Source organism: Nilaparvata lugens, chromosome 3 (genome assembly GCF_014356525.2).
Source record: "Nilaparvata lugens isolate BPH chromosome 3, ASM1435652v1, whole genome shotgun sequence".
Taxonomy (NCBI): Eukaryota; Metazoa; Arthropoda; class Insecta; order Hemiptera; family Delphacidae; genus Nilaparvata; species Nilaparvata lugens.
Window position 1 is genome coordinate 73,385,898 of NC_052506.1, and position 24,491 is coordinate 73,410,388.

The 24,491-nt window shown below is 33.6% G+C and overlaps 1 protein-coding gene across 1 annotated transcript in view; it reads right to left on the reverse strand.

Annotated features, from left to right (window-relative positions):
* LOC111043612 (protein FAN) overlaps positions 1-22,812 on the reverse strand; it is a 29,118-nt gene extending 6,306 nt beyond the window's left edge. The window contains exons 1-13 of the mRNA XM_039422888.1: positions 22,373-22,812; positions 19,385-19,621; positions 18,920-19,016; positions 18,322-18,435; positions 17,169-17,354; positions 16,324-16,395; positions 15,291-15,499; positions 12,906-13,068; positions 12,407-12,561; positions 11,360-11,538; positions 11,098-11,229; positions 9,303-9,485; positions 7,530-7,803 (exon numbers count right to left, since the gene is read on the reverse strand). Of these exons, the coding sequence (XP_039278822.1) occupies positions 7,530-7,803; positions 9,303-9,485; positions 11,098-11,229; positions 11,360-11,538; positions 12,407-12,561; positions 12,906-13,068; positions 15,291-15,499; positions 16,324-16,395; positions 17,169-17,354; positions 18,322-18,435; positions 18,920-19,016; positions 19,385-19,621; positions 22,373-22,386 (2,015 nt within the window). The 5' untranslated portion in view covers positions 22,387-22,812. The remainder of the gene's footprint in view (positions 1-7,529; positions 7,804-9,302; positions 9,486-11,097; positions 11,230-11,359; positions 11,539-12,406; positions 12,562-12,905; positions 13,069-15,290; positions 15,500-16,323; positions 16,396-17,168; positions 17,355-18,321; positions 18,436-18,919; positions 19,017-19,384; positions 19,622-22,372) is intronic.
* Between the last annotated feature and the right edge of the window lie 1,679 nt (positions 22,813-24,491).

A 24,491-nucleotide genomic window follows, 5' to 3' on the forward strand; every position in this document is an offset into this window, starting at 1 on the left:
GGTAATGGATGAAATACACAAAATATGTAAGAGAAGGACACAAAATATGTTGGTGAGATACTGGAATATGATGCCAATTGGAACAATTCTCCTGACATGCTAATGATATTGTCCTTATTTGCGACACAAGAGAAAACTTACAGCTGTCTGTAACTGAATGGGCAGAGGAGTTGAAATTGAGGCAAATGATTCTCAATGTAAAGAAAAGCAAGGTCATGGATTCGTCAAAGGGAATGAGAGATAATGTGTAAGTTATGGTGGGGAGGATATGGAACAGGTAGTGAAATATGAATACCTTGGTACAGTTTTTTCAGAGGGTGGGAAAATACATAGGGAGGTTCTCAACAGAGTGAGAAGGGAACTGCCGCCTATTATGCAACAAAAGATTGTTTATTTGAAAAAGAAAACTTGATAGAAAGATTGAGAATCAAATAAATCGGACAGTTATTGAACCTATCTTGCTTTATGGAAGCTGGCCAATGAAATCATCTCATGAAAACAAGATAAGGACAGTGGAAATGAAGTGCCATAGAAAAACTGTTGGAAAGACAAGATTCAAATTTTCAAATTCAAATTTATTTTTTATTTTTTCAAATTCATTTTGTCAATAAAAACAATTAAAATTTCAAAGAAAATAGTATACATCACAGAAAATATAATCAGAAAAATCCTTAATAAACAAAAAATGAGAATTAATCATATAACATGAGCTTAGTTTATCAAGAATGTATAAATAGGAAAATATATATAAATGTATACAATAATACTTATAATTTAAAAAATGATTTGAGAAATTTTACTAAGCGCAAAAAAATATAATATTTTCGTCCGCGCTCAGGAGTTAAGATAAGTCTTTATGCAGTGTTATAAAGAGTGCCCATGGGAGTGTTAAAATCCCAATAACCAAAAAAAAAGGAAATGAAATTATTATTAAGAAGAGAAATAAAGAATAATAGAAACTGAGAATTTCTGTTTGTAAAGGAAAAGAAAAAAATCTGGTGTGGCGCACTCACACAACTTTCCTTGCCGTTATGAAAATTGATCACCTGGCGCTAGTGTTCCCGCGCATCTCAAGTCTACTATTCAAAGAACTGAGCCAGCTGGTGACAGGACAATAACGCTGTAGACACACGAGGTCTGCTATCTCTTCATAGTGAATGATTTAATAGAATCAACAGTTTGCAATTGAATAATCACATTTTCTCAAATTTTTAGCTTATTATCAATTTTAGGTGGAAATGTTATTGAACATTAATTGTAGAGATTTTCATGATCAATCTCTTTTGTTTAAATTGCATCTGAAGCCTGATAATTGGGAATCTAAAATCAAACTTAGCATAGATGGGGCGGAGCTCCTGAAATTTTTACAGATATGGGACTTATGGCAGTTGATAGAGCTTTCCAATTACTATTTTAGGCATGAATTTGATCAAAATCGTTGGAGCCGTTTTCGAGAAAATCACGAAAAACCCTGTTTTTGACAACATTTTCGCCATTTTAGCCGCCATCTTGAATTGCATTTGATCGAAATTGTTCGTCTCGGATCCTCATAGTGTGAGAACCTTAAGTTCCAAATTTCAAGTTATTCCGTTAAATCGGAGATGAGATATCGTGTACACAGACGCACATACACTCATACACATACACACACACGCATACAGACCAATACCCAAAAACCACTTTTTTGGACTCAGGGGACCTTGAAACGTATAGAAATTTAGAAATTGGGGTACCTTAATTTTTTTCGGAAAGCAATACTTTCCTTACCCAAGGAAAGAAAAAAACAGCAATGAATGATACATTAAGTAGTTAGTTACTCATCATTATCCAGACAACAATCAATCAACCACCCTATACCAACCCTCAATCTCATCAATACAATGAGTAAGCAAAACCCTCCTAAGATTGATTTTGAAACGATGCCTCAGGAATGCTGAATCAATGATGTCTCGAGGCAACCTGCTGTAAAATCTGCCTTGCAAGAAGAGGGAAGATTTTTGGAAAAATGTCAAAAACGGCCTTGGAGTGCATAGCCTCTCCATTACTCTTGTACTGTAATGCCTTTCTGTTGGATGAACGCGCCGCGCCATCTTCAGAACCACTCAACAACTGAGTGATTACTTTGAAGACATACAAGTATCTTAGAGGCATCACATCCAATGATGACAATGATTCAACAAGTCCCCACGTCTACATCCTCCATCAATGAGGCAGATCATAGACTTCTGAAGACTGATGAGTGATTTCAGGTGAGTCATATATGTGCTGCCCCAGCACACCAGTCCATAAGAGAGACGAGATTGAGACAATGCAAAATAGATATTCCTTAAAACGAACCTTGGACACAATCTTTTCAAATGATGCAATCTGTGTAGTAGGCATCGAGAATATTTCTTCATAGAATCAATATCATATTATCATCAACCGATAGGCCAAGATATTTGATTACCTGGGATATCTTTATCCCACATCCATAATGATCATCAGCACATCCAACCCTGTGGAATTTCAGGGCGCTGAGAAGTCTAAAAGGACAAGTTATTCCAAAGTTCAGATATGAAATCTTCTCGATATTGAGACTTAATTTGTTGAGACTGAACCATAGAGACAATAGTTTTAAATCATGGGACATGTCTCCATATAGCTCAACATCTGATCCAGCTCCATAGGATAGGGCTCATATGCAAATACTGTGAATTTCCCCTTGAAGGGGCCTGAGTAGAGGTCATTGATGTAAATAAAAAACAAAATCGGCCCCAAAACTGATCCCTGGGGAACTCCACAGGTCATTTCCTGAAAAGAGTTCATTTTGAAGCCCACCTTCACAGCTTGAGAACGTCCATGTAGATACGAATGGAACCACGCCAAGGGCAAGCCACGCACGCCAGCCAGCTTCAGTTTTCGCAGCAGAATCTCATAATTCACAGTATCGAATGCCTTCCGGATGTCCAAGAACATTCCAGCAACTCTTTTCATATCCTTTCTGTTGATGTTGTTTGAAATATCTGAAATGAATTTTCTCAGAGCCAGCTCAGTGCCCAAGCCCTCTCTGAAACCAAACTTGTTCTTTGAGAAAAAATTAAATGAATTCAAAAAGCACATCATTCGAACCTTTATTAACTTTTCGAACAGAATTGCAAAAATGGATAACAGTGATATGGATCTATAATTCTGAACATCCTTAGAGTTTCCCTTCTTTGGAATTGGTATAACCTTAGCCATCTTTAGTTTACTTGGCAAAGTGCCCTCAGAGAGACTCAAGTTGAATATGTGAGCAAGAACTGGACTATTGATATGGCAGATATTTTTCAGATATGAAATCTTCTCGATATTGAGACTTAATTTGTTGAAACTGAACCATAGAGACAATAGTTTTAAATCATGGGACATGTCTCCATATAGCTCAACATCTGATCCAGCTCCATAGGATAGGGCTGTGTCATATGCAAATACTGTGAATTTCCCCAATGAATTTTATCCCAATGATTTTTTTTATCTGAGCTATATCCATCAATGCCTGGGGATTTTGAGTTCTTCAAACTACGAATAATTACATCAATTTCCATGGAGTGAATTGGAGACCAGTACAATGAATACAGCGATCATCCCTGAATGATACAATGGTACAGCGATCATCCCTGAATGAGTTGTAGTAATCATCAATTGATGATGATGGGAAAGGTGGTGGGGCAACTGACTTGGGAGAATCAATAAAATAATTATTGAATAAATCAGCAATTTCCTGTTCATCCTCTACTACTTCATTGTTGTTTACAACTTTTGAAACACTTTGCTTTGATGAACCTCTACCTACCAACACATTTATCAGTCTCCATTGCTTTTTGGAATCCCCCTTTGTGCGTTCAAAACAATCAAAGTAGTACTTCTCTTTGGTATTTCTTATCCACTGCTTAATCTTACATCTGAGTTTAACAAATTCATGTCTCAGCCTAACATTACTTGGATCATTTTTAAGCCTCCTATATAACCTATCCCTCGATGCTATCGCCTCACACAGACCCTCCCTCATCCAAGGCTTCAAAAGTCTACCCCTGTGATTTTTAAAGTTGATTTGATGCTTGGATGTCCGAATAGCATCATCTAATATAGAGCAGAAGCTGTCATAAGCCATGTCGGTGTGAACAGATTCATAGATGGCCGACCAACTCTCATGCTCTAGTACACTATTAGACGTTCCCAGTCGATCCTCTCAAATATTTTTTGCTCGGAATTGGCCTTTGGCTTGGCGAGAGCAGTAGAGAGATCAATTGCTCTATGATCACTTATAGCAGCCTCAACAACTGCAGACCGCACAGATGAAGATGGCATACCTTTGAACAGGATATGATCGATGCATGTTGCAGAACGCACAGTCACACGAGTATCAATATTGATTAAATTTTCAAGACCTACCGAGGCTATTATTGAATGAAAAAGACTAAGAAATTGTCAAAAACCACAGATTTATTGATACTTAGAAAGACCGGTTTTGGTTATTACACCATTGTCATGTCTCTGTTTATCAGAGATTGACAATGGTGTAATAACCGAAACCGGTCTTTCTAAGTATCAATAAATCTGTGGTTTTTGTCAATTTTTCAGTCTTTTTCATTCAATATTAGCCTCGGTAGGTCTTGAAAATGTAATCAATATTGATACTCGTGTGACTATGCGTTTTTGACAATTTCTTAGTCTTTTTCATTCAATATGAATAATTGCCACAATATCAACTTCTCAACTACACAAAAAGCGAGGCTATTATCTCAAGATATTTTTCCGCAACCCTATCAGGCCTATTAGGATCGATGTTGAAATCACCAAGACATATCAATATATCACTGTTTATGTCCTGCAGAAATGTATCATAGCTATCTAAAAACGGTCAACTGCGACTCTATGCCATCTATAAATTCCAACAACAGTAAATTTAACATCATTGTAAGCACAATTTAAGACCAAGGAACCAGATCCTTCAACATTACTCTATACTAGGTTACAAGAAAACTCATTTTGTTTATGATAAATTATTTTGCCACCGCATCCATCATCTGCACAAGCAGACACAGAGGCATAGCCCTCAATTTCAACACATCAATATTCTGATCTGGCTGAATCCAAGCTTCGGAGAGAATTATAAAGTCCGGTTTCCTTGACATATTATTCAAATATAATAATAACTCGTCATAGTTTCTATTCACACTATGGATATTCATATGGAAGAAAGTAACTCCATCTTTACTACACATGTATTCATTATACTCATCCACTGATGAAATATATTTACATTCAAAATCGGGATTCATGATTTAGTATTTGACATAAAAAGAGTTTGCGCTCTATGACAAAAAGATTAATGAGAAATGGGTGAATACGCTGAAAATGGAAAAGGAAGGCAACATATTTTTGTTGTGTTACAAATGAGACGAGTCAAGTTTAAGTGAAACGTTAAGAGTTGTATAGAATCTTGAACACATAAAAGATTGAAAGAGAGCAAAATTGGATTACAATACTCTAAAGAAGAGAGTCCTAGAAAAATGATAAGAACAAAATAAGCAGGTACCGTCCCTACGGTTAGGAAAAAATAAGATACAATCAATGAAGATATTGATATTAAGAAAACATTATTGACAAAGAACACAGCATCTTATCGTTCACATATCAAGTAAATAAGTATTAAGTAAGTAATCACATATAAGTAATCAAGTAAGTAGAATAAATAATTAAGTGAAGAGTCAAAGAATTCAGAAAAATAAAATACTTGTATAGAGAAATTTAAATTCAATGCTATAAGGAAGAAAAAACTTCATACAGAAATGAGAGAACAAAATAAAGCAAGGAAATGATAAAAATATAATATTAATAAAAATAAAGATATCAAAGAAACGACATTGTAAAAGAAAGCATCATATAATTATTAATAGTCCAGTCACTGAGTCCTCACTGTTTATTCAATGAACATCCTCAACGAAACCTCGAACGGTAGATCTTCTAGCTCCGTCCCCATCAATGTAATGGATAACACCGTCCAAAGTCCAGACTTTATTTCGACCGAACATTTGAATAGCCTGCCGATATACGTTCATTCTTTATTTAGTGAGATCCTCCCTAACAACGATTGAGGTACCGCTTAGTAATTTTTATTTGCAAATATATCTTTCCGATGGCGATAGCTAGAGAAGCGGACGATGATCGGTCGCGGACGAGTCAAGGGATTGGTGTCACCAGATACAGGCATTGGGCTTTCTCCCAAGTCGATGTGAACGCTCAATATGAGATTCATTGATATTGAGCTTCAATTTCCGCTTAATAATGCTAATAACAACGTTGTCGGTGGACTCCCCCTCTCCTTCCTCTCTCAGGAACGCCGAATATTTTCAAATTATTACGGCGGTTGTACTGTTCATAGTTATCCAATCTTTCGTGAAGAATCGAATCACTTTCCTCGATGCGCTTTTTCAAAGTCACCACTTCCTCCTTCTAATCATTAATAGTTTTATTAGCAGCTTGGAGTGAGGCCGATAACCCACCAGTGAATTCGTTGATCATTGTTTTAACAAGAGCAGATACCCTTTCCAACAATTTGTCACTTTCAAAATACGATGCTAAAGATAGATCGATAGACTTCAATATCGCCGGGCTGATATCGGCTGTTTCCGAGATATTACTCAGGAAGAGGAGTAGAAGCAGAAGAAAAAGAATTCGATCTGAGCTTTCTGTCCACGACCTTATCTTTAATAACAGCCTGTACTTGTGTCAACCGAACCTGTTTGCTTTGGTGTAGTAATTTCAGCAACGAAAAATTGAAATAGTAAACTATTAAAAATACCTACTGAGTTCAGAGTAAGGTTGAATAATACAGAACCACAAAATCCTACAGATTGCCAAAATTCAGGAAGATACTCTGCGAAATCACCACTAGAAACTGTAAACTTTGCAGAGCACAAACTGTCGTGTCTTTCACTCACAATTCATCTTATCGCAACGAAGGGATAGAGTAAGGAATACTAGAATAAGGGAAGAAATGGGCTTGAAAGATGTCAATGAAAGGATAGAAATGAGGCAGTTGGGCAGGTATGAACATTTACAGCGAATGGGGGATGATTGCAAAGCAAAACAGTATGTGAATGAGAGTGTGCAAGGAAGGAGAGCAGTGGGACGTCAAAGATGAGAACCGGATTGCGGAGATAAGACGGAGAAGAGGAAATACTGTTCCAGAGATGAAGAGAATGGCGATGGATAGGGAATCATGGAAGAAATGGACTGAGGCTACCCCAACGCTTTAAAGGCACACTCGGGAGTGACAAAGAAGAAGATATTGAATACACAACATTCTTCAAGTTGAATGATCAAAGCTGACATATTATTATACATGTCAAGATTTAACTTATCAAAACCGTACTACTTAAAAATGTAAGATATAAATGTCAAGTTATAACTCATCAAAGCCGTACTACTTATAATTTCACCATACCAACGTAATTTTATACGGTATAAAACGTGAATTAAAATGGTATGGAAGTAATAGTTACATTGACGAATCCCAGGATCCAAGAGCCAAAGAGCTGGTACCATGCAGAAGGGCAATGGAAGAGAGAGCCATACTCGACATAGAGAGAGCAGCCGACATCAGTGCGTGGCTCTCTCCGTCTGCAGTCAGCGAATGTATCTTCAGAATGGCATCTCTACCAGCAGAGAACACATTCAACGTTGAATCATCCTGTTTCGATACCAACACAGCAGTCACTGCATCTTTATGTGTACATATCCTCTGTTTCAAATCGAAATTTAGAGTTCTTCTTACAACTGAAAAAATATACGGTAATTAATTGTACATGAGTACCTAAACATTAACTAATTGAGTTTGTTTATTAAATGATTCGAAAATACTCATCAATTAATTTCAATAATACATTACAAAATTTGAATGGCAGTTATGAATAAGTTTGCTATTGTACAAAACTTAGCCATACTCCACATCAATATTTAGACTATTTGATGAGTGGATATGAGATGAACATGGAAACTTCAATACTCAAGGCAGAGTTGAATGGATTATTGTTTAAAACGAGATCAAAAAACTCTAACAATCATCCAACACGGCGTTTACATCATTTGGATGATAACACAATAACTTATTACACTGTACGAAAACTTTGTTCAAAAACAAAGATTTGTTCAACTGTCGCCCCTTATTAACAGCATCTACCACTCGAACCGTTATTTTAAAAAGCCACCATTAATTTTCACCCAATTAACGTAATTTTATTAAACACGCAAATAAAACTGTACATCCGCAAACTTATGAGACCACTAACATTTGTTTTGTAACAAACAGCATTTTAATTCGTCTAGTATAAAATTTGCAAAACTGAACATTGGCTTTTCATAAGTCGTGTGATACATTTATGAACCTTTCCAGATTAACTATTTACTTGAAAATTACAACTCTCCTCAGTCTATTTTCACTGTCTCTATTCCAAAATGTCCAGTTCGCCTCATTTGCCAGCTTTTAATGAAGTTGAGATGTCCTCACTTTGACCATTGAATTTATTTATTATTGATATTTAATATAAACTACAGAAAAATATACTCCTTAAGGATGTGCAAAGGCTAAAAAAAACTTCCTACTGGTGACATTTTTCGAAGTTTTTCGATTTGTATACCGTACTATCAAGCTATCAAAATGAAAAAGTTTTCACATGAAATTTTTTTTCTCCAATCATTACTTTTTGAGATATGAGCGCATAAAATTTAAATTTTTGGGACAGGTCATTTCAAATTCGGTAAGAAATAAATCTATGAAATTTTGAGGATAAATTCTTCTTGGTAGGCTATTGTTGATTGAATCAAATTTTTTTTGAAAATATCAATTTTTGAGAAAGTTATTCAATTTACCAAAAATGAACAAAAATAACTTTCTCAAAAATTGATATTCTTGGAATATTTTTGTTTTATTCGATCAACAATACAATGGAGAATCTATTCTCAAAATTTCATGGATTTATTTCTTACCGAATTTGAAATGACCTGTCCCAAAAATTTAAACTTTATGCACTCATATCTCAAAAAGTAATGATTGGAGAAAAAAAATTCATGTGAAAACTTTTCCATTTTGATAGCTTGACAGTATACAATTCGAAAAACTTCGAAAAATGTCACCAGTAGAGAGTTTTTTCTAGCCTTTGCACAGCCTCAATGAATACTACTTCATGGTAGTCTAAAACAAAACATATATAAATACAAAATGTCTGGAGAATAATATGTTGGCTAGCTAATTGTTAAAGGATCTAATGGAAGCTCACCTTTGTTTTCTGCTAAAGGTTTCGGAATTCCACTTTTCGGATTCCTTTGCGGGTGAGGCTTATCAAATATTTGCTTAGGAATTTGTCCAAATTCCATAATTTGAACTTCCAATGAATGTTTCTCATTACAGTCAGTTACTGAGTCCAAGTCAACGGCTCCTTCATAGCAAAGATAATAGAACACTGTAAATTGAATTGGCATTATAGACAAGTTATACAGACATACCATACTAAACATAACTAACAAGGTCAATGTTAGTTCATAAACTTAATACTTATGCATATAAACTCAATCGATCATATTCATGAGCTTATTATACCAGTTAGATGGAAAGTAAGGAAATTACTTATAAAACAATGAAATACAGGGTGTGGTAGCGAAACTTTAAAAAGTAAATAAAACTCTTTGTATGGATCAGAAAGTTTGTATCTATTTTTTGTAATGTAGACATATATAAAGTTTTGCTTCAATTAGTTTTGAATATCAAATCAGGTAGATGACGTCCCCCATTCTCCATAAAACCTATTTTTGGCGTTTGTCATGACTCCTGCCAGCATTGCAGGCGTTATGTTAGCAATTTCTTCCCTGACATCAGTTTTCAAATCTTGTAGGGTCCTTGGACGGTTCAAATAAACAAGGGATTTCAAAAATCCCCATAGAAAAAAATCACAAGGGTTCAAATCGGAAGATCGGGCTGGCCACTCCAAATCGCTCCTAATTGAGATGAGGCGTCCTGGAAAGTGTTCCCTCAATAATTTAAGTCACATTCTTATGTTCCTGCACAATTGTCATCTTGTATGGGTGGAAATTAAGATCATCATGAAGAATTCGTCTCACAGAGCGATCGGAAAGTCCAAGATCAGACGCATGTCTGCGCTTAATACGCTGTAGTGATCGCAACATTGAAACTCTCACTGTTTCAATGTTCTCAGGTGACCTTAACGGGCCGAGGGACTCCAGTTCTTCGTCTTGTCACACTTGCAGTTTGTCTAAACGTAGTAACCCACGTAACAATTGATTTTGGGTCCGGGACAGTAGCCAAATGGGCTGAATTGAGTAATTTCGAGAAATGCGCGATGGGTTGTGATCACAGAACATCCGCTCGAAAAATCAGTCTCAACGGCAAATGCACGCTTCTCATTGTTCTAATGTATGATGGAGACTAAACATGTCGGGAAGAAAAATTTATGATCTGACCTCTCTAACAAGACCAAATTTGCTCTACTATGACATCAGTTGACTGAATGGCGTTCACTTTAAAAAAGGAAGTTTTGCTGCAGCACCCGGTATAAATAAACATATAAACATAATTAAATAATCTTTGTGGACCAATATGTAAAAAAATTTAATCCTTCAATGTTGTTTTTCATCACGAACTGCTTATTATTGAATCATTTTTTTGCTATTAAAATGAACGACTAGCATTCTATTTTTTTCAATAAATGAATTTATTGACTTACTTATGACAACGAGATTTTTCTCTGGTTGTCTACTACCAGGAAGATGGCTGACCTGCCGAAAGATTTCGTTGTCATTAGTAAGAAATGAAATTTATTGTCATAATAAGACAATAAATTCATTTATTGAAAAAAATCAGACTGCTAGTCGTTCATTTTAATAGCAAAAAAAAAAACATTTAATCATTTAAAATTCAATTCCAAACTTCAATGACTGAGCTTGTTTACGATTGAGAAGCGTTCAAGCTTCAATGGAATACCCTATCACATTTTCAAACTAAATTCAAGTTAAATTTGGGGCACGATAGAAACATAGTATTGTTAAATACCACCTTACAATTATCCGCTTCTTCTGCATTCTTTCCAGATTGTTTGTATCCAAATATAAGGTCAATCCAATGGTGCAAGTTCTTGGAAACGTAGTCCGACTCCAGAGCATCTCGTAATTTGCAAACAAAATCCTTCGAATCTGTAAACACATCAAAGTTACACGAAATCAAAGATAATAATAATCTAAATATTTGACCAACATCGATTGAAATAAGCAAAGGATTAGAATAATATTAACTAATATAACTGGAAAAATATAGGAAACATACCTTTAGCCCAAGGAGGTAGGACAACGTCACCAACCCTTGATCCATTTGACATGGTTCCAAAGTTGACGCCAAATGCATTTAGCAGGAAATCACCATTAGTATTAGTGTCATAAAACTCAGGAACAAGTTCTTTGAAATCGGAAGAATTTGACAATACGTTGCGCCAAACACTCGCTACACTGCAAAAGTAATTTTAAAATAATTTATGGAAACAACATATTTCCACCCAATTACTCATTACATTATAAAAACTTGAAAGCTATAAACGATTAAAACCGTATAATTGTTTCAAGAATGAAAATTAGTAATAATTCAAGAAGTAGTTGATAACACACAATAAATCTACGCAAACACTTGATGACTATCAATTGCAAAAAAACGATTGCTGGTTCAGAAAAGAATAGTTTACAGAATAGGAATCGAGTGGATCATGGACCACTATTTCTAATGCAAACTGATTAAATTATCACTTATTAAAAAACCTCAAGAGGGAAAGGTTAGAATAATTATCCAATTTCATAGTAGGATTATAAATTACCTTTTTTGTTAGGGCTACTCTTAATGATGAAGAATCAAAGATAAAAATCTATAAATGATGATTACAAAAAGTAATAGTTTTCTACACTGGCTAACCAACAGCTAAGTCGAATGATGAAAATCCATCAAACCTCCACCTTTAAATTATCATTGAAAAAATTTCAATTATATTTGATTCACTCATATGATATAACAAACATATAACATATAACAAAATAAGAGTTTTGAAATTTTAGCCCACTTAACATTTTCAGAAGACAAGAGGTTGTAACAAAGCCTAATCAAGAGTTCACAAATCAAATGAGAAACCTCAAACACTAAATAATTCATTTTCAATCTATGCAGGGTTCACCAAAGTCGTAATGAAACGATCTAATAGTAACACAGTAGCTCGTTGAATATTTCTATGTAATTACTGAATTTATAGATAATCAATTGAAAAATAAAATTAAAAGGAATCTGAAAGGATATTAATGATAGATGAAGCCTAATAATACATGCTAAACGTACCAGTTGAACATTCTGTCTGGATGATCAAATCGTCCATTCTGTAAGCACAGCATGAAATGAGGATATTTTCTGACCAAATAAAAAAGGACAAATCCTGGGGTAGAGTAGTGAGATCCGTACAAAAACCTCGGATGCGGCATATCCTTGAAGCGGTCCTGTCATTGGAAAAAGCAAAAAAATAGGTTGGAATAAAACAATTCAAACTGTAGTTTAAATTTTACTATTTAAAAATAAAGAGTATAGATGTGTTAGTGGCTCGAATTCAAAGATAAAATTATCACACCTAAGAGGCAGATTTCCAATATTTATTATAGATTTTTCGGTATTGATGATTATTTAAAGTCCTAATCGTATAATCAAAATTTGGTATGTTGAATAGGTCAACAACATGACCCCTGGATAGGGAGGTTGCAGGTTGAAATCCCACGGCATTAGCCCACTGGTCCAACCTTGACAACCAATAGCTGTTCACCAAATATACTGATTCAATTGCACCAACCTTGAGCCGACCCAATCTTTCTTCATTCAAAGCTCCAACAGGTTTTCTCAAATCTCGATAAAGGCTTTCATCATTCAAGTCCAAGAATTCTTTACTGTAATCAGCAATCACCCAAGGAAACACTGGATATTGGGTCAAATCGTTGAAGGTTCTGTCAGCTAGACTAGAAAACGAATAAAAAATAAACATTAATGGAAGTATTGTAATCATTATGCTGCAATCAGATAAGATTCATACTTGATTATGATGAATGAGAGGGTTGAATAAAGCTGGTTCATAACAAATAGAAATTATAGGGGTATTCATAATGTTGTTTTAGCCAGCTTAAGTGCTATTTGATAACTCTGGATTGTGAACGCCGCATCTAAAACCAACTGCTATAAATAATCTAAGGTCTATAAATACAGGTCATGACACTCATGTTCCTTATGGAGCGGCCATTTTATGGGGTCTTTATGGCGGTACATTTGAAAACCCAATCTAATTCAATTTGCTCGTAACAAAATTGTGCATTTTAAAAACAATATTCTAGTTCAGATAAGTGAATTCAGGTTTCCAATTTTCTAATAATGAAATTTCAATCATAATCCTTGAGTTACAAGAATAAGAACAATTTTTAATAATAAATAAATGGATAATTGAAGCATTTATTATTGAAATTTCATTATTAAAAGATTGAAAACCTGAATTCATATATTATCTGAACTAGAATATTGTTTTTAAAAAGCATAATGCATGATTTTGTTATGAGCAGATTGGAATATTTCAAATGTACCGCTATAAAGACCCCACATAATGGCCGCTCCATAAGGAACACGAGTGTCATGACCTGTATTTATAGACCTTGAGTTAGTGGACTCAAACCAGAGCTATCTGCTATCTCGTCTGCTATTTTTTTCTAACGTACTACTATAGCATTGAGTTAACACAGACTTAGCAAATAGCAGGAGTTAGCGAATAACTCGACTTAGCCAGCTAACTCCAACATTGTGAATAGGTACCCCTAATATATAATACTATGTAGGGTATTGAAGATACAAATTCAGCTTAACATGCAAGTATTTGTATACATTATCTATATATTTAAATTAATGTATGTTTGTGTGTTTGTTTGTTCCCCATAGACTGGAAAACTACTTGACAGAACTGCATGAAACTTTGGGAATATGTTGTGTCAATATTGGGAATGGTTTCTGACCAGACATTTTTATAGGAGAGCTAATAATAATGATTTATTAATCCATTTTACAAACCTATGTTTTCGAAATTTGGGCCGAGCGGCTACCGAATATCGGAAAGATGATCATGATTCAAGATCATATTGTGTTAATATGATTTATCATCTAAAGTTACCAGCTGTATAATAAACATGTCACCCTGTGATAAATTGCGTACTGGTATTTAAACGGTAGTTTGGAGTTGAAGTTAGTGTAGTTGATTGGTACCAGCTGTAGATATAATCGTTCCTTAGAAGACCTATACAAATAATTATCAAAATCACTTCCCTATCATTGAGAAACTGGAAAATGTTGGAAAAAAATTATTCACCTCATGAAAGAGAGTTGTTCATATCGCATTCATTAAAATACTGAAGAATGAAAAAAGACCTTAAAGACCTTTATGGTCTTTGAGAATGACAGACTAATAAATAATTAACATTATGTTTTGAATTTATATTAGCTTATATTCATCCTAAAATGAGAGACGGAAAGAATATGGAATTCTGTGTAATTCATCGTACATCACATATTTCCTGAACCATCTATTGACAATAAACAACTATGAAAACATTAAATTCATCTTTCAAACACTGATTTAACCTATCTATTTTCTTTTTATTTCAACACTTTACTGATAGATATTACTACCAATTGATGCATGACTAAGCACATAGGAAGTCCGTATTGAGATGTAAATAAAAATATTGATTGTCAGATAAATTTTATGATTCACAAAATAAAGTCGAGTGTGACATGAGATACATTGACTTTTTGGCGGTACGAAGTTCGCCGGGTAAGCTAGTTTTAAATAAATTGTTGTATTATTTTTTTGCAATTGAAGTAGCTGTTCTAGATCTTTATTTACAAAAATGCAAGAAATTTTTAATCAGATGAGTAAAACTAAGTCTAATCGGTTGAATGGTAGGAAACGCACAAAATTCAACTCTCGTTTCAAATTTCTAGTTTTACACAATCAATAACAATAATTTGACAATCCAGTGTTTTATACTAATCAACCAACTACTGTATAAATGTAACAACTAGCACATTACCGGATGAAAAATTAATTTTGTATTTGAAACACAAAAGCTTCGAAATACTTATCAAAATCAATCAACACTGGATTAAGATTCCTATTCAAGAATCGAGTTCAGTTGATCCCTACCTATTCAGGAACAGAAGATAATCATAGTTTGATAAAACACCATTCTGCCACAACAAGGTCATTCTGCCTTGATCTGAATCATCCAAATTAAGGCATGGCTGGTTCATAAGAACTTCATAGAGCCTGTCTCTTTCTATGGGTGTATTGAGAGCCAAGTACAAAACTTCCAACCCAGAAGGAACTGCATCTTTACAACATAATTCCAGTCCCTGAAAAAAAATCGTTCCAAGTAAATGTGAAATTATTTATTAAATTATTTGATTTATTATGGAAGTTATTCCATGCGTTGAGCTAGAAAAATTATTATTTTTTATCAAATCATTTTACAAATTTAATGGACTAATTATATTGATGAATAACATTGATAGTTATTGTTAATTATAAAATACGACAAACATCTAGCTCAAGTAAGCACTAACCAGATTCGGATTTGGAGTTCTCTCCAGGTTCAATTAGATTAATAAAACTTGACATATTTCTGAAGTAGTAGTAATGAAATGAATATCGTAGGTGGTTTATTCATTTTTTAATCTGTTACTAACAAAACTGCAGTGTAACGCAACTTTATATTGCAGGTTAAAAGCTAAATAAATAGCTCACGGTATTAATTCAAGTGTAATAATCGCATATAACATGACATATATAGAAATGAATTAGTAAAGAAAGAGCTTAATCTAAGATAAGAAAAAATACATTTTATAAATATTGAATGAGTTTGCTAAATTTCATCATTACCGAAATAGGCTGAATATACAGGTAAAGAATTGTTCCATTTGGTAAGGGAATGATGACTCACAATGAACACAGAGTATAGTTGAAAACGGAGTACAATAATGCTTAGCTAGTGGAAAGAATAAAAAGAATAGATTGAATAGTAGTTAAAAAGTCAATATTTTTATATTCAATTTATATTTTTTTTATATCCATGAACATTCTTACCTCATAACATGAGGAATAAGATTGGTATTTTTTCATATGATAAAATATCGAAAAATATTCTGTGGTGTGGGTTATTTTTATGAGTAATACTCACCACCTGACGAAGTAGAAATCTTCGTTTCGTTATTGATTTTATTCCTTTCAGAGGTATTTTCAGAAAAAGATGCTGAAAAAGAAAAGAAATACTTGTTTATCGTCCCCATACTATACTAGCAGTTCTGTGATCAGTATACCTCGCGCAGTTATAACTCACATACTCCTCTTATACTGTCCATCAGAATAAATCCAGTCTGTATGTCGTGTCGGCGAGATATCGGTGTGAAAACGGCTAATGGCTGTTGGGGTTGGTGTATCAAAAATGCTAACATCAAAAGCTAATCTCCTTCAAGACATACTGGCAACAGGACAGCCCGAGTTCAAAGCAGAGAAATTTCGAGAGACAATACTATGTTATTTTAGTTATTAATTGCATGCAATCAATAGTTCATTTAATAGTGCATAAAAATTGCATTTAATGAGGCATGCAATTAATAGTCCAGACAGCAGCCGATTTCTCACCAAGTTACATTGAGATATTGAATTGCATGCGTCATGGCATGCAATTTATAATCCACTCGACAGCTGATTTATGATGAATATTTCTAAAGACTGATTTTTACTCTGATATTGGCGTATGAAGGAGGCTCCTTTTCCTTGTATATTATTCTTGAAATTAAAAATTTCCAAAAACCTTGTATATACGTCGACGCGCAATTTAAAAAGGAACATACCTGTCAAATTTCATGAAAAAATATTGCTGCGTTTCGCCGTAAATGCGCAACATATAAACATTTAAACATAAAGAGAAATGCTGTTTACGTGGTCGCACTGATAAGTTATCGATAAGTTACGATCAAAAATTAGAATAGCGTCGAATAATTTTAAAGGCATCATACATACCGGTTCAATTTTGTTGAAAGGCTGAAAGTATAGATTCAGATTTGAAAGAATTATTCTTCCTGGATTCACAACCAATGGAGTGATTCTATTCCCAATTATTTCTAATACAATTTTTTCAGATAAGTCTTCAAACCACAAGGGATTGAACTCAATCAACAGTTGTCTCCCTCTCTCAATAGCTGCTATCTGGAAAATGATAAGTAATGAATTTATTTATTCATTTTTATAAAATCAATTATCATAAAATTTAATGATAATATTTATTCAAGGATTGTTATGAATCGACATAATTTATAATATAAGGGTTGAATTAATTGAAACAATGGGACAATCTCCTTTGTCTTATGAGTAATTTTGTTGTGTGCTCTCTCTAATCTCTCTCTCTCTTTCTCTCTGTTCCTCACATCTTTTAGACATGCTTTTGACCGCCAAAATAGACTTGATTGGTAGTATTTGAACATTGAAAAACTGTTTGAGCAACTAGTAATTATACATTGAATGAAGGGTGAATCTATTGAATGATTTTTTATCTTGTTATCATCATTATTGTTCATGTTAAAACACAGTTCGTTCATAGAGGAAGAGTGTCAGTAATAATTTAAAGCATTGACATGCTCTATTTTATGATAGATCGTTTATCAATAAAAATTTTACTTAATGCCGGTACCGCATAAATAAACCAGTAACACGTATTGCACGTTTAAAATGACTACACGAATGATTGGAAATACAATTCACTTTTATTTAGTGGAAGCAAACATGTTATAATTGAAATGTGGAGGAAGGGAGGCTTCGTCTCATTATTATACTGAAAAGAACAGCACGGCCGCGCAACCTCTTATTGCCTGCAAGCTTAGTTGCCAACCTGGATATTAAATTTATTATAGAAAATTATAAATTCCAACAAAAAACCATCAAATAATTTATACTGTTGTTGGTTAATCTCTAATTCACATTTGAATGTAAAAAATCATACCGTTCATAAAAAGAAATTTGCTAACAATTATTAAGAACATGAAATATATAATAGATGTTGAGAAAGTACAAAATTGATTCAATGTGTACTATTATTATCATAATTGGATAAATGATTAGTATCTTATAAATAATGAACAATAATTGATGAGAAATTCAAATATTTGAAGTTACAAACCATTTGGTTCTGCTCAGCAAGCGGTAATGTAGATGCACTATGAAGTTGCGATATTTGACGAACACACACATCAACATTTGTATAATTCAGGAGAAATATAAATATCCGTTTAACCTGTAACAAAAAGAAATTTAATATTGAATAACAACTAATTGTACAAAGCATGTTGAATACTCAATCTAAAGTTAAAAACATACTAACTAAAATCAGGTGTGTTTAATATCTCAGAGGATACGTCGTTTTATGAATGAATTTTGGTTAATTAATTACAATATAATCTTGAACTTGGGTAAATTTGTAGTTCTATTGATTTTCTATGCAATATCTTTTCTCAATCGATTCAATCTCATTCATGCAAATATCACAAATCAATTGATTTTAAATCTACAACAATGAAAAGAAGAGAGTCCTTGCAAGTACAAGAAAGAGGAATATGAATACTTTTTTGATAAAAAATGTATGATTCGCGGCTCCAATCGAATTTCAACATATTATTTACATTGTATCTAAGATACATATCACACCATTACAAGAATTACTATATATGATGATGTAAGAATTGAATTATTTTTTAAATCTGCACATGAAGAATACTTACGTTTCTGAATTTATAAGGAGCTAGAGTATTGCCCTCGAGCATCTCAATATATTGATTACACGTTATGGTTAACGCATTTTGTCCTCTTGATGTAAGCCTAAAAAAGAAAATAGAAAGATTTTCAATTGAATATTTTGTTGTGTGCTACTTCAGAGTTCAAAATATATTTGCAATTATTAGGAATATTATTAAAGTTAGATTAATGGAAAGTTGTATTCAACAATGAAAAGAGATTTTCCAGAATCTCATGCATTAATGGAATCATAATGTTGTTTATTAAGTTACCCCTACCTCCCATTCAATAAATTTACAAACGTATTTTTTTCGTAAAAATAGCACTATAAAATAAAGTAATGCTTTTTAGTGTAATTGATAGGTAACCTGGATTTGAAAATAATCTACTCTATATAATGTACCTGTAAATCCATAAGATACTGCATGCAGAAAAATAGCAAAATAAATTACCACTTGTAATGGCTCTCATTGTGTTTCTTTATATCAGAACAATCTTTCAACGGAAGTTTAATCAACGGCTTGGTCAAGTCCTTTGATTCAAAAACGAGTGATTTGGAGCACACCTTCAGCCTTCCAAGTTGATTTTTCTCGTCATCAATCAATTTGTTAGTGGTAGTTTCAGAGCAGAGGAATACACTCACATCTTCAAAATACACCTCTCCAGGTTCTAATAGCAACAACGAAAATCTGTAGAACATAATTTTATTGTATTAATAAGAAATTACACCTTTGCAGTTTGTGAATTGAAATATTTTGGAATTTGAAATTACATTCACCAATAATAATAAACTTCATTCTAAACTTCTTTCAAGTTGCCACTACTTATAAAATATAAATACGAGGGTGATCTTTCAAGTTTCCAATACTTGTAAAATATAAATACTAGGGTAAAAGGTTTCCGACCAACCATAATCATGAGAAATGACAACTCTCCTAAACAAGATTTGTAACTTGATACCTAAGGCCCGGTAGCACAGCAGCCGGTTAAATTTTAACCGTGATTAATTCCACGAGAACCAATCATAGAAGGCCTTTCTGATAAGACGGCTTCTCTGATTGGTTCTCGAGGAATTAATCACGGTTAAAATATAGCCGGCTGCTGTGCAACCGGCACTAAGTCTGTCAATTGAATTTCTCGCTACAACATCTTTCTGTGTTATCTAAGATGAAAGTTATTGAAACGTTTTTCATGTTTTCATACTTTCCTCAAAAATGTTATACAGAAATTACTTTTTTTGTCTTAATTTAGCAGTCACTCACTACAATTTCTGCCAATTTGGACTTGTGGTATAAACTACTTAGAGTGGTTTGAATAACTTGTTGTCTAGTGTTGAGTGCTGCTTCTGCTCACGTCAGACAAACACCAGATGGCGTGAAACCAGCTAAAACTTCTTTGCTTTTTTTAAGGCGCCCCCCTCAACAATTCATTGAATTTTTAGTTGTGAGTGGTTGATAATTTAGCCTATCAAAATATAATCTTGAGTGATTAATTAGTGCTGAAAATTTAATTATTTGCGCCAAAACTGTAGCATTGGTATTGAACAAGTTTTGGTGTGACTTGCGCAGCCGCGGCACTCGGTATCCGACATCGACTTACTTAAACGACTCTAACATACATATTACATAGCACTCAACTAAATGGATAAAATTCTAGTACATTTTAAAATATGACCAAAATGATAAACCAGCTCTTGTCCACAGAATTGTCATCTTCACGGTAAGGTCGGAAACTTTCCAGACTGCCGTCATATTTTTGTTATTGCGGATAATGCCCACAGGAGCACAGGGTAAGGGTAAGAACGGCGGTGATTGATGAGATGATCAAACATTCATGCCTGACGGCGAAATTTGAGCCCATGAACAACTTAGCAGACGCATCTGGGGTGCAACGCCTAGTCGTCTTGGCTAACCTGGCTGACCATATAGATGCACTTGGTAATTGAAATTAATGTTATTAGTTGAATTGAAAGATATTTCAACCTTGATTCCTGAGTCTGTCAATTGAATTCAACGATATACTACCTTATTTTGTTATCTAAGAATTAAGTTACTTATTGAAATGATTTTTATGTTTTCATACTTCCCTTATACAGTTGGTACAAAGAATACTTGAAAAAAAAAATATGTACGACAAATATTATTAAAGTACGGGTATTGAAAGATAGACTGAAAAATGTCATCACGGTAAATGATAACACATCAACGCTTCAACGAGCTTATCTACTTCAATCAAATGCAAGATACAAAATGTTTATTGACAGAGCGAAGTGACGTCTAAAGCTGCGTACACATATACGCTCTTCCAACCCGCACCGAGCACGCTCCTCCCTCGTACCGCCCTCGTTCCTCCATCGAACTACAGTCGCGCCGCCCAAGCACCCATCATGAACGTTACGGAAGATGTTAGATCTTCTCGCGTTCCCCGGTCGAACCATTGTTGCTCCCCGGTCGATCATCAATCGCTCTGCTGGAGTGACGTTCGGTTGCGGAGCAGAGCGAAAGTCTGTACGCACCTTAAGATTCAAGTCGACGATTTGGCATTTCTCTTAATGTTTATATGTTGCGCATTTACGGCGAAACGCGGTAATAGATTTTCATGAAATTTGACAGGTTTGTTCCTTTTTTAATTGAGCGTCGACGTATATACAAGGGTTTTGAAAATTTTGCATTTCAAGGATAATATAAAAGGAAAAAGGAGCCTCCTTCATAAGCCAATATTGGGGTAAAAATCAGACTATAGAATAATTATTCATCATAAATCAGCTGACAAGTGATTACACAGATGTGTGGAGAAGCCAGTCTATTGCAGTATTAATTTCTATAAGGTCTATAGTTTTAATCAGGTACTTGTGGATGAGAATACTGCGTGAGGTCTACTGTTCACAGAACTACTAGTACAGTATTATTTGAGTTTTTGTAAATAAAGTTAAAAATTTATTATTTTTAAATGTTTTATATTTAGCCTTTATGCTATGTTTGTCCAAGTTAACAAAAGTAAAAAATTGTAATTTATTGAAATAGTTTATATGACAACCATACGACAAGGACAAATTCAAGTACCATCCTGACACACTTGACAGTCAATCCAGGTATCTTATCATGACTAAGGAGAGAAGTATGAAGAAACAAGAAGAAAAGATAAAATGATATTAGCATGCTAAAAATGATCTAATTTAAATTACGGACCAATGGTTTTATTTGAATAAAAACCTCAACACTCAACATCAAAAACCCTGAATGATTCATTCATTGCAACATTGAATTTTTTGCAATCCATTTTTCTACAAGAAAATAAGCAAGGGAACAAACCCTAAAAAACAAGGTGTAGGTTATCGTATTGCTGTTTTCAAAGCTTATCAATTAATTTATGCTTATTGATGTTATAATAAATTGAACTGCAACTAAACTAAAATTTATTGATTAGATTATTAGATTTACCTTTCCTTGTTCATGTTGAATGTTTTCAAAATATAGTTTTCTTTCAATCTAAAAAATTCATAAGCTTACTTTTGCAATATTACGAAACATTTCTCTAAAGGTTTGGAAATGAGTGACCACTTTACGAGCCTATGCAAAGATGTAATTAAGTTTTTTTTAAACATTAGGGCCACATAATAATTATTATGAATTATGATTAAATAGCAGTACAGTAATCAGTTATGAATACAATAATATGTTTATAAGTAATGCAAAAAATGCACCTATTTTAACAAATAATCTAATTTTTAAAGATTGGACAAGATTTACTAATTACAATGCAATCAATTAGAACAATTTTAATGACAGTCATTCACTAGCAAGATAAAAAAATATTTGACATTTCACTTTCACACTTCCCGATCAAAATACCGTAGCGTAGTAGAACTACACATAACCTCAATATGCATTTTTATTTTTTAGAACAGTACTGTCTAACGGCCGCAACTGTGCACTCGTAGTGAGCATGTGCTGGAAACGTTTTCGTTGGAGCAGTTCCTTTTTGTGTGATAACTGATACTGGAGCTGATACATTTGTTTTGGCGACATTAATATTTTTATGGTTGAGTTTTGCTTTTAAAATTGCAATCTTCTCATAATATTTTGAGTTTTTAATCTTTGTCATTGAAGTGCTGAATTTGAATTTGTGTAAAATTGTGTGTGTGTGTGTGTGTTTTTAAGAGGGGTCATATGGGGTGCATTGTGCTCAAGCACAACACGAAACGGGGAGCGGTAACGAAACGGGATGCACCCGTTTCGTACCTCAGTGTAATAGCCTACTATAGATAGAAGGCCGAAACATGTTCAATATGGCAACATGTGGTTCAGGCCGACCATGCTTTATTTGATATGCATAGTGAGGTCCACGTTATAATGACAGTATTTGATCAACTTTGATGTTGCTATCCTTGTCTATCATTCAACAAATCAGGTAGTACTATCATTTTCTAGCTCCACAACGATGCCAATTCTGTGTTCGACAGTGAAGAAATATAATTTATTAAGGCAGAGAATAGGCAACGCTGTTCTTCTATCTTTATCCACTGCCATTATAACGTGGACCTCACTATAGATTCATTACACCATTAGAAAAATTGTATTTTGTAGAATCATTTGTATTATGTTATACTGTGAAATCATTTGTATTTGTTAGTACGGATAGTAATTATTTGATTCATGTCAATAATGTGATTATAAACCCACAGAGATATGTAAAGATAGATTAAACTATTGCTATTGATATCAATTCTTCTGTGAATTTTGTTGTATACTATTATGCCTAGATATAATCGAGTTATTGAACAAAGTTGAATGAATTATCATTATTCCAACAATTTATTCTTTCAATAACCTATTAATTCATTATTAATAATATGAATTATCACTACTCTTTATAAGGCTACTTTGAAATTATTAAGACATGATATAAATCTTCAATACCGTACTCTTTGTATTTTTCTTCCAAAACACGACTAGTTCCAACTCATTTAAAGCCATTTTTCCTTAGTAAAAAAAGATGAGTTGAAAAAAGTCTTGTTTTAAAAGAAAAAATAATAATAAAGGGTAGGGTACTTGATGATGTGTTTTAATATAAATTGACGGATATTATTACGAACAAAAACTAAATGGTAGTAGAATATATTCCCTTTGATAGATATTATTGAACTATCGCGATTATCATTACCGGTGTATAGTTAGTTATGGATGCACAAAAAGCGAATGCATTAAATTCAGAAGTTTCTTAAATAGAAGACAATATGTCAATATTCGACCTTCATATTTTTATTTTACATTTAGAAGGTACTAATCAATACTTTCATCTATTAATGAAATACATTTGATCATTAAAATTTCTCGTAGGAAATACAGACACAGAGAGTAGGTACAGTAAAATATATTGCCAAGCTAGGCATTATACTTGAAACTCCTAGAGCTAAAGTTGAAATTAGTCTATCAGTTAATATTTTATATTTTGTTACTATCATTGAATTGAATTTCTCAGTATTGGTATTTGATAAAGGGCATAAAGCTGGTAGTTAATCGGGATGAGTCTACCCAAGTGAATTCAATTTGATCGGCC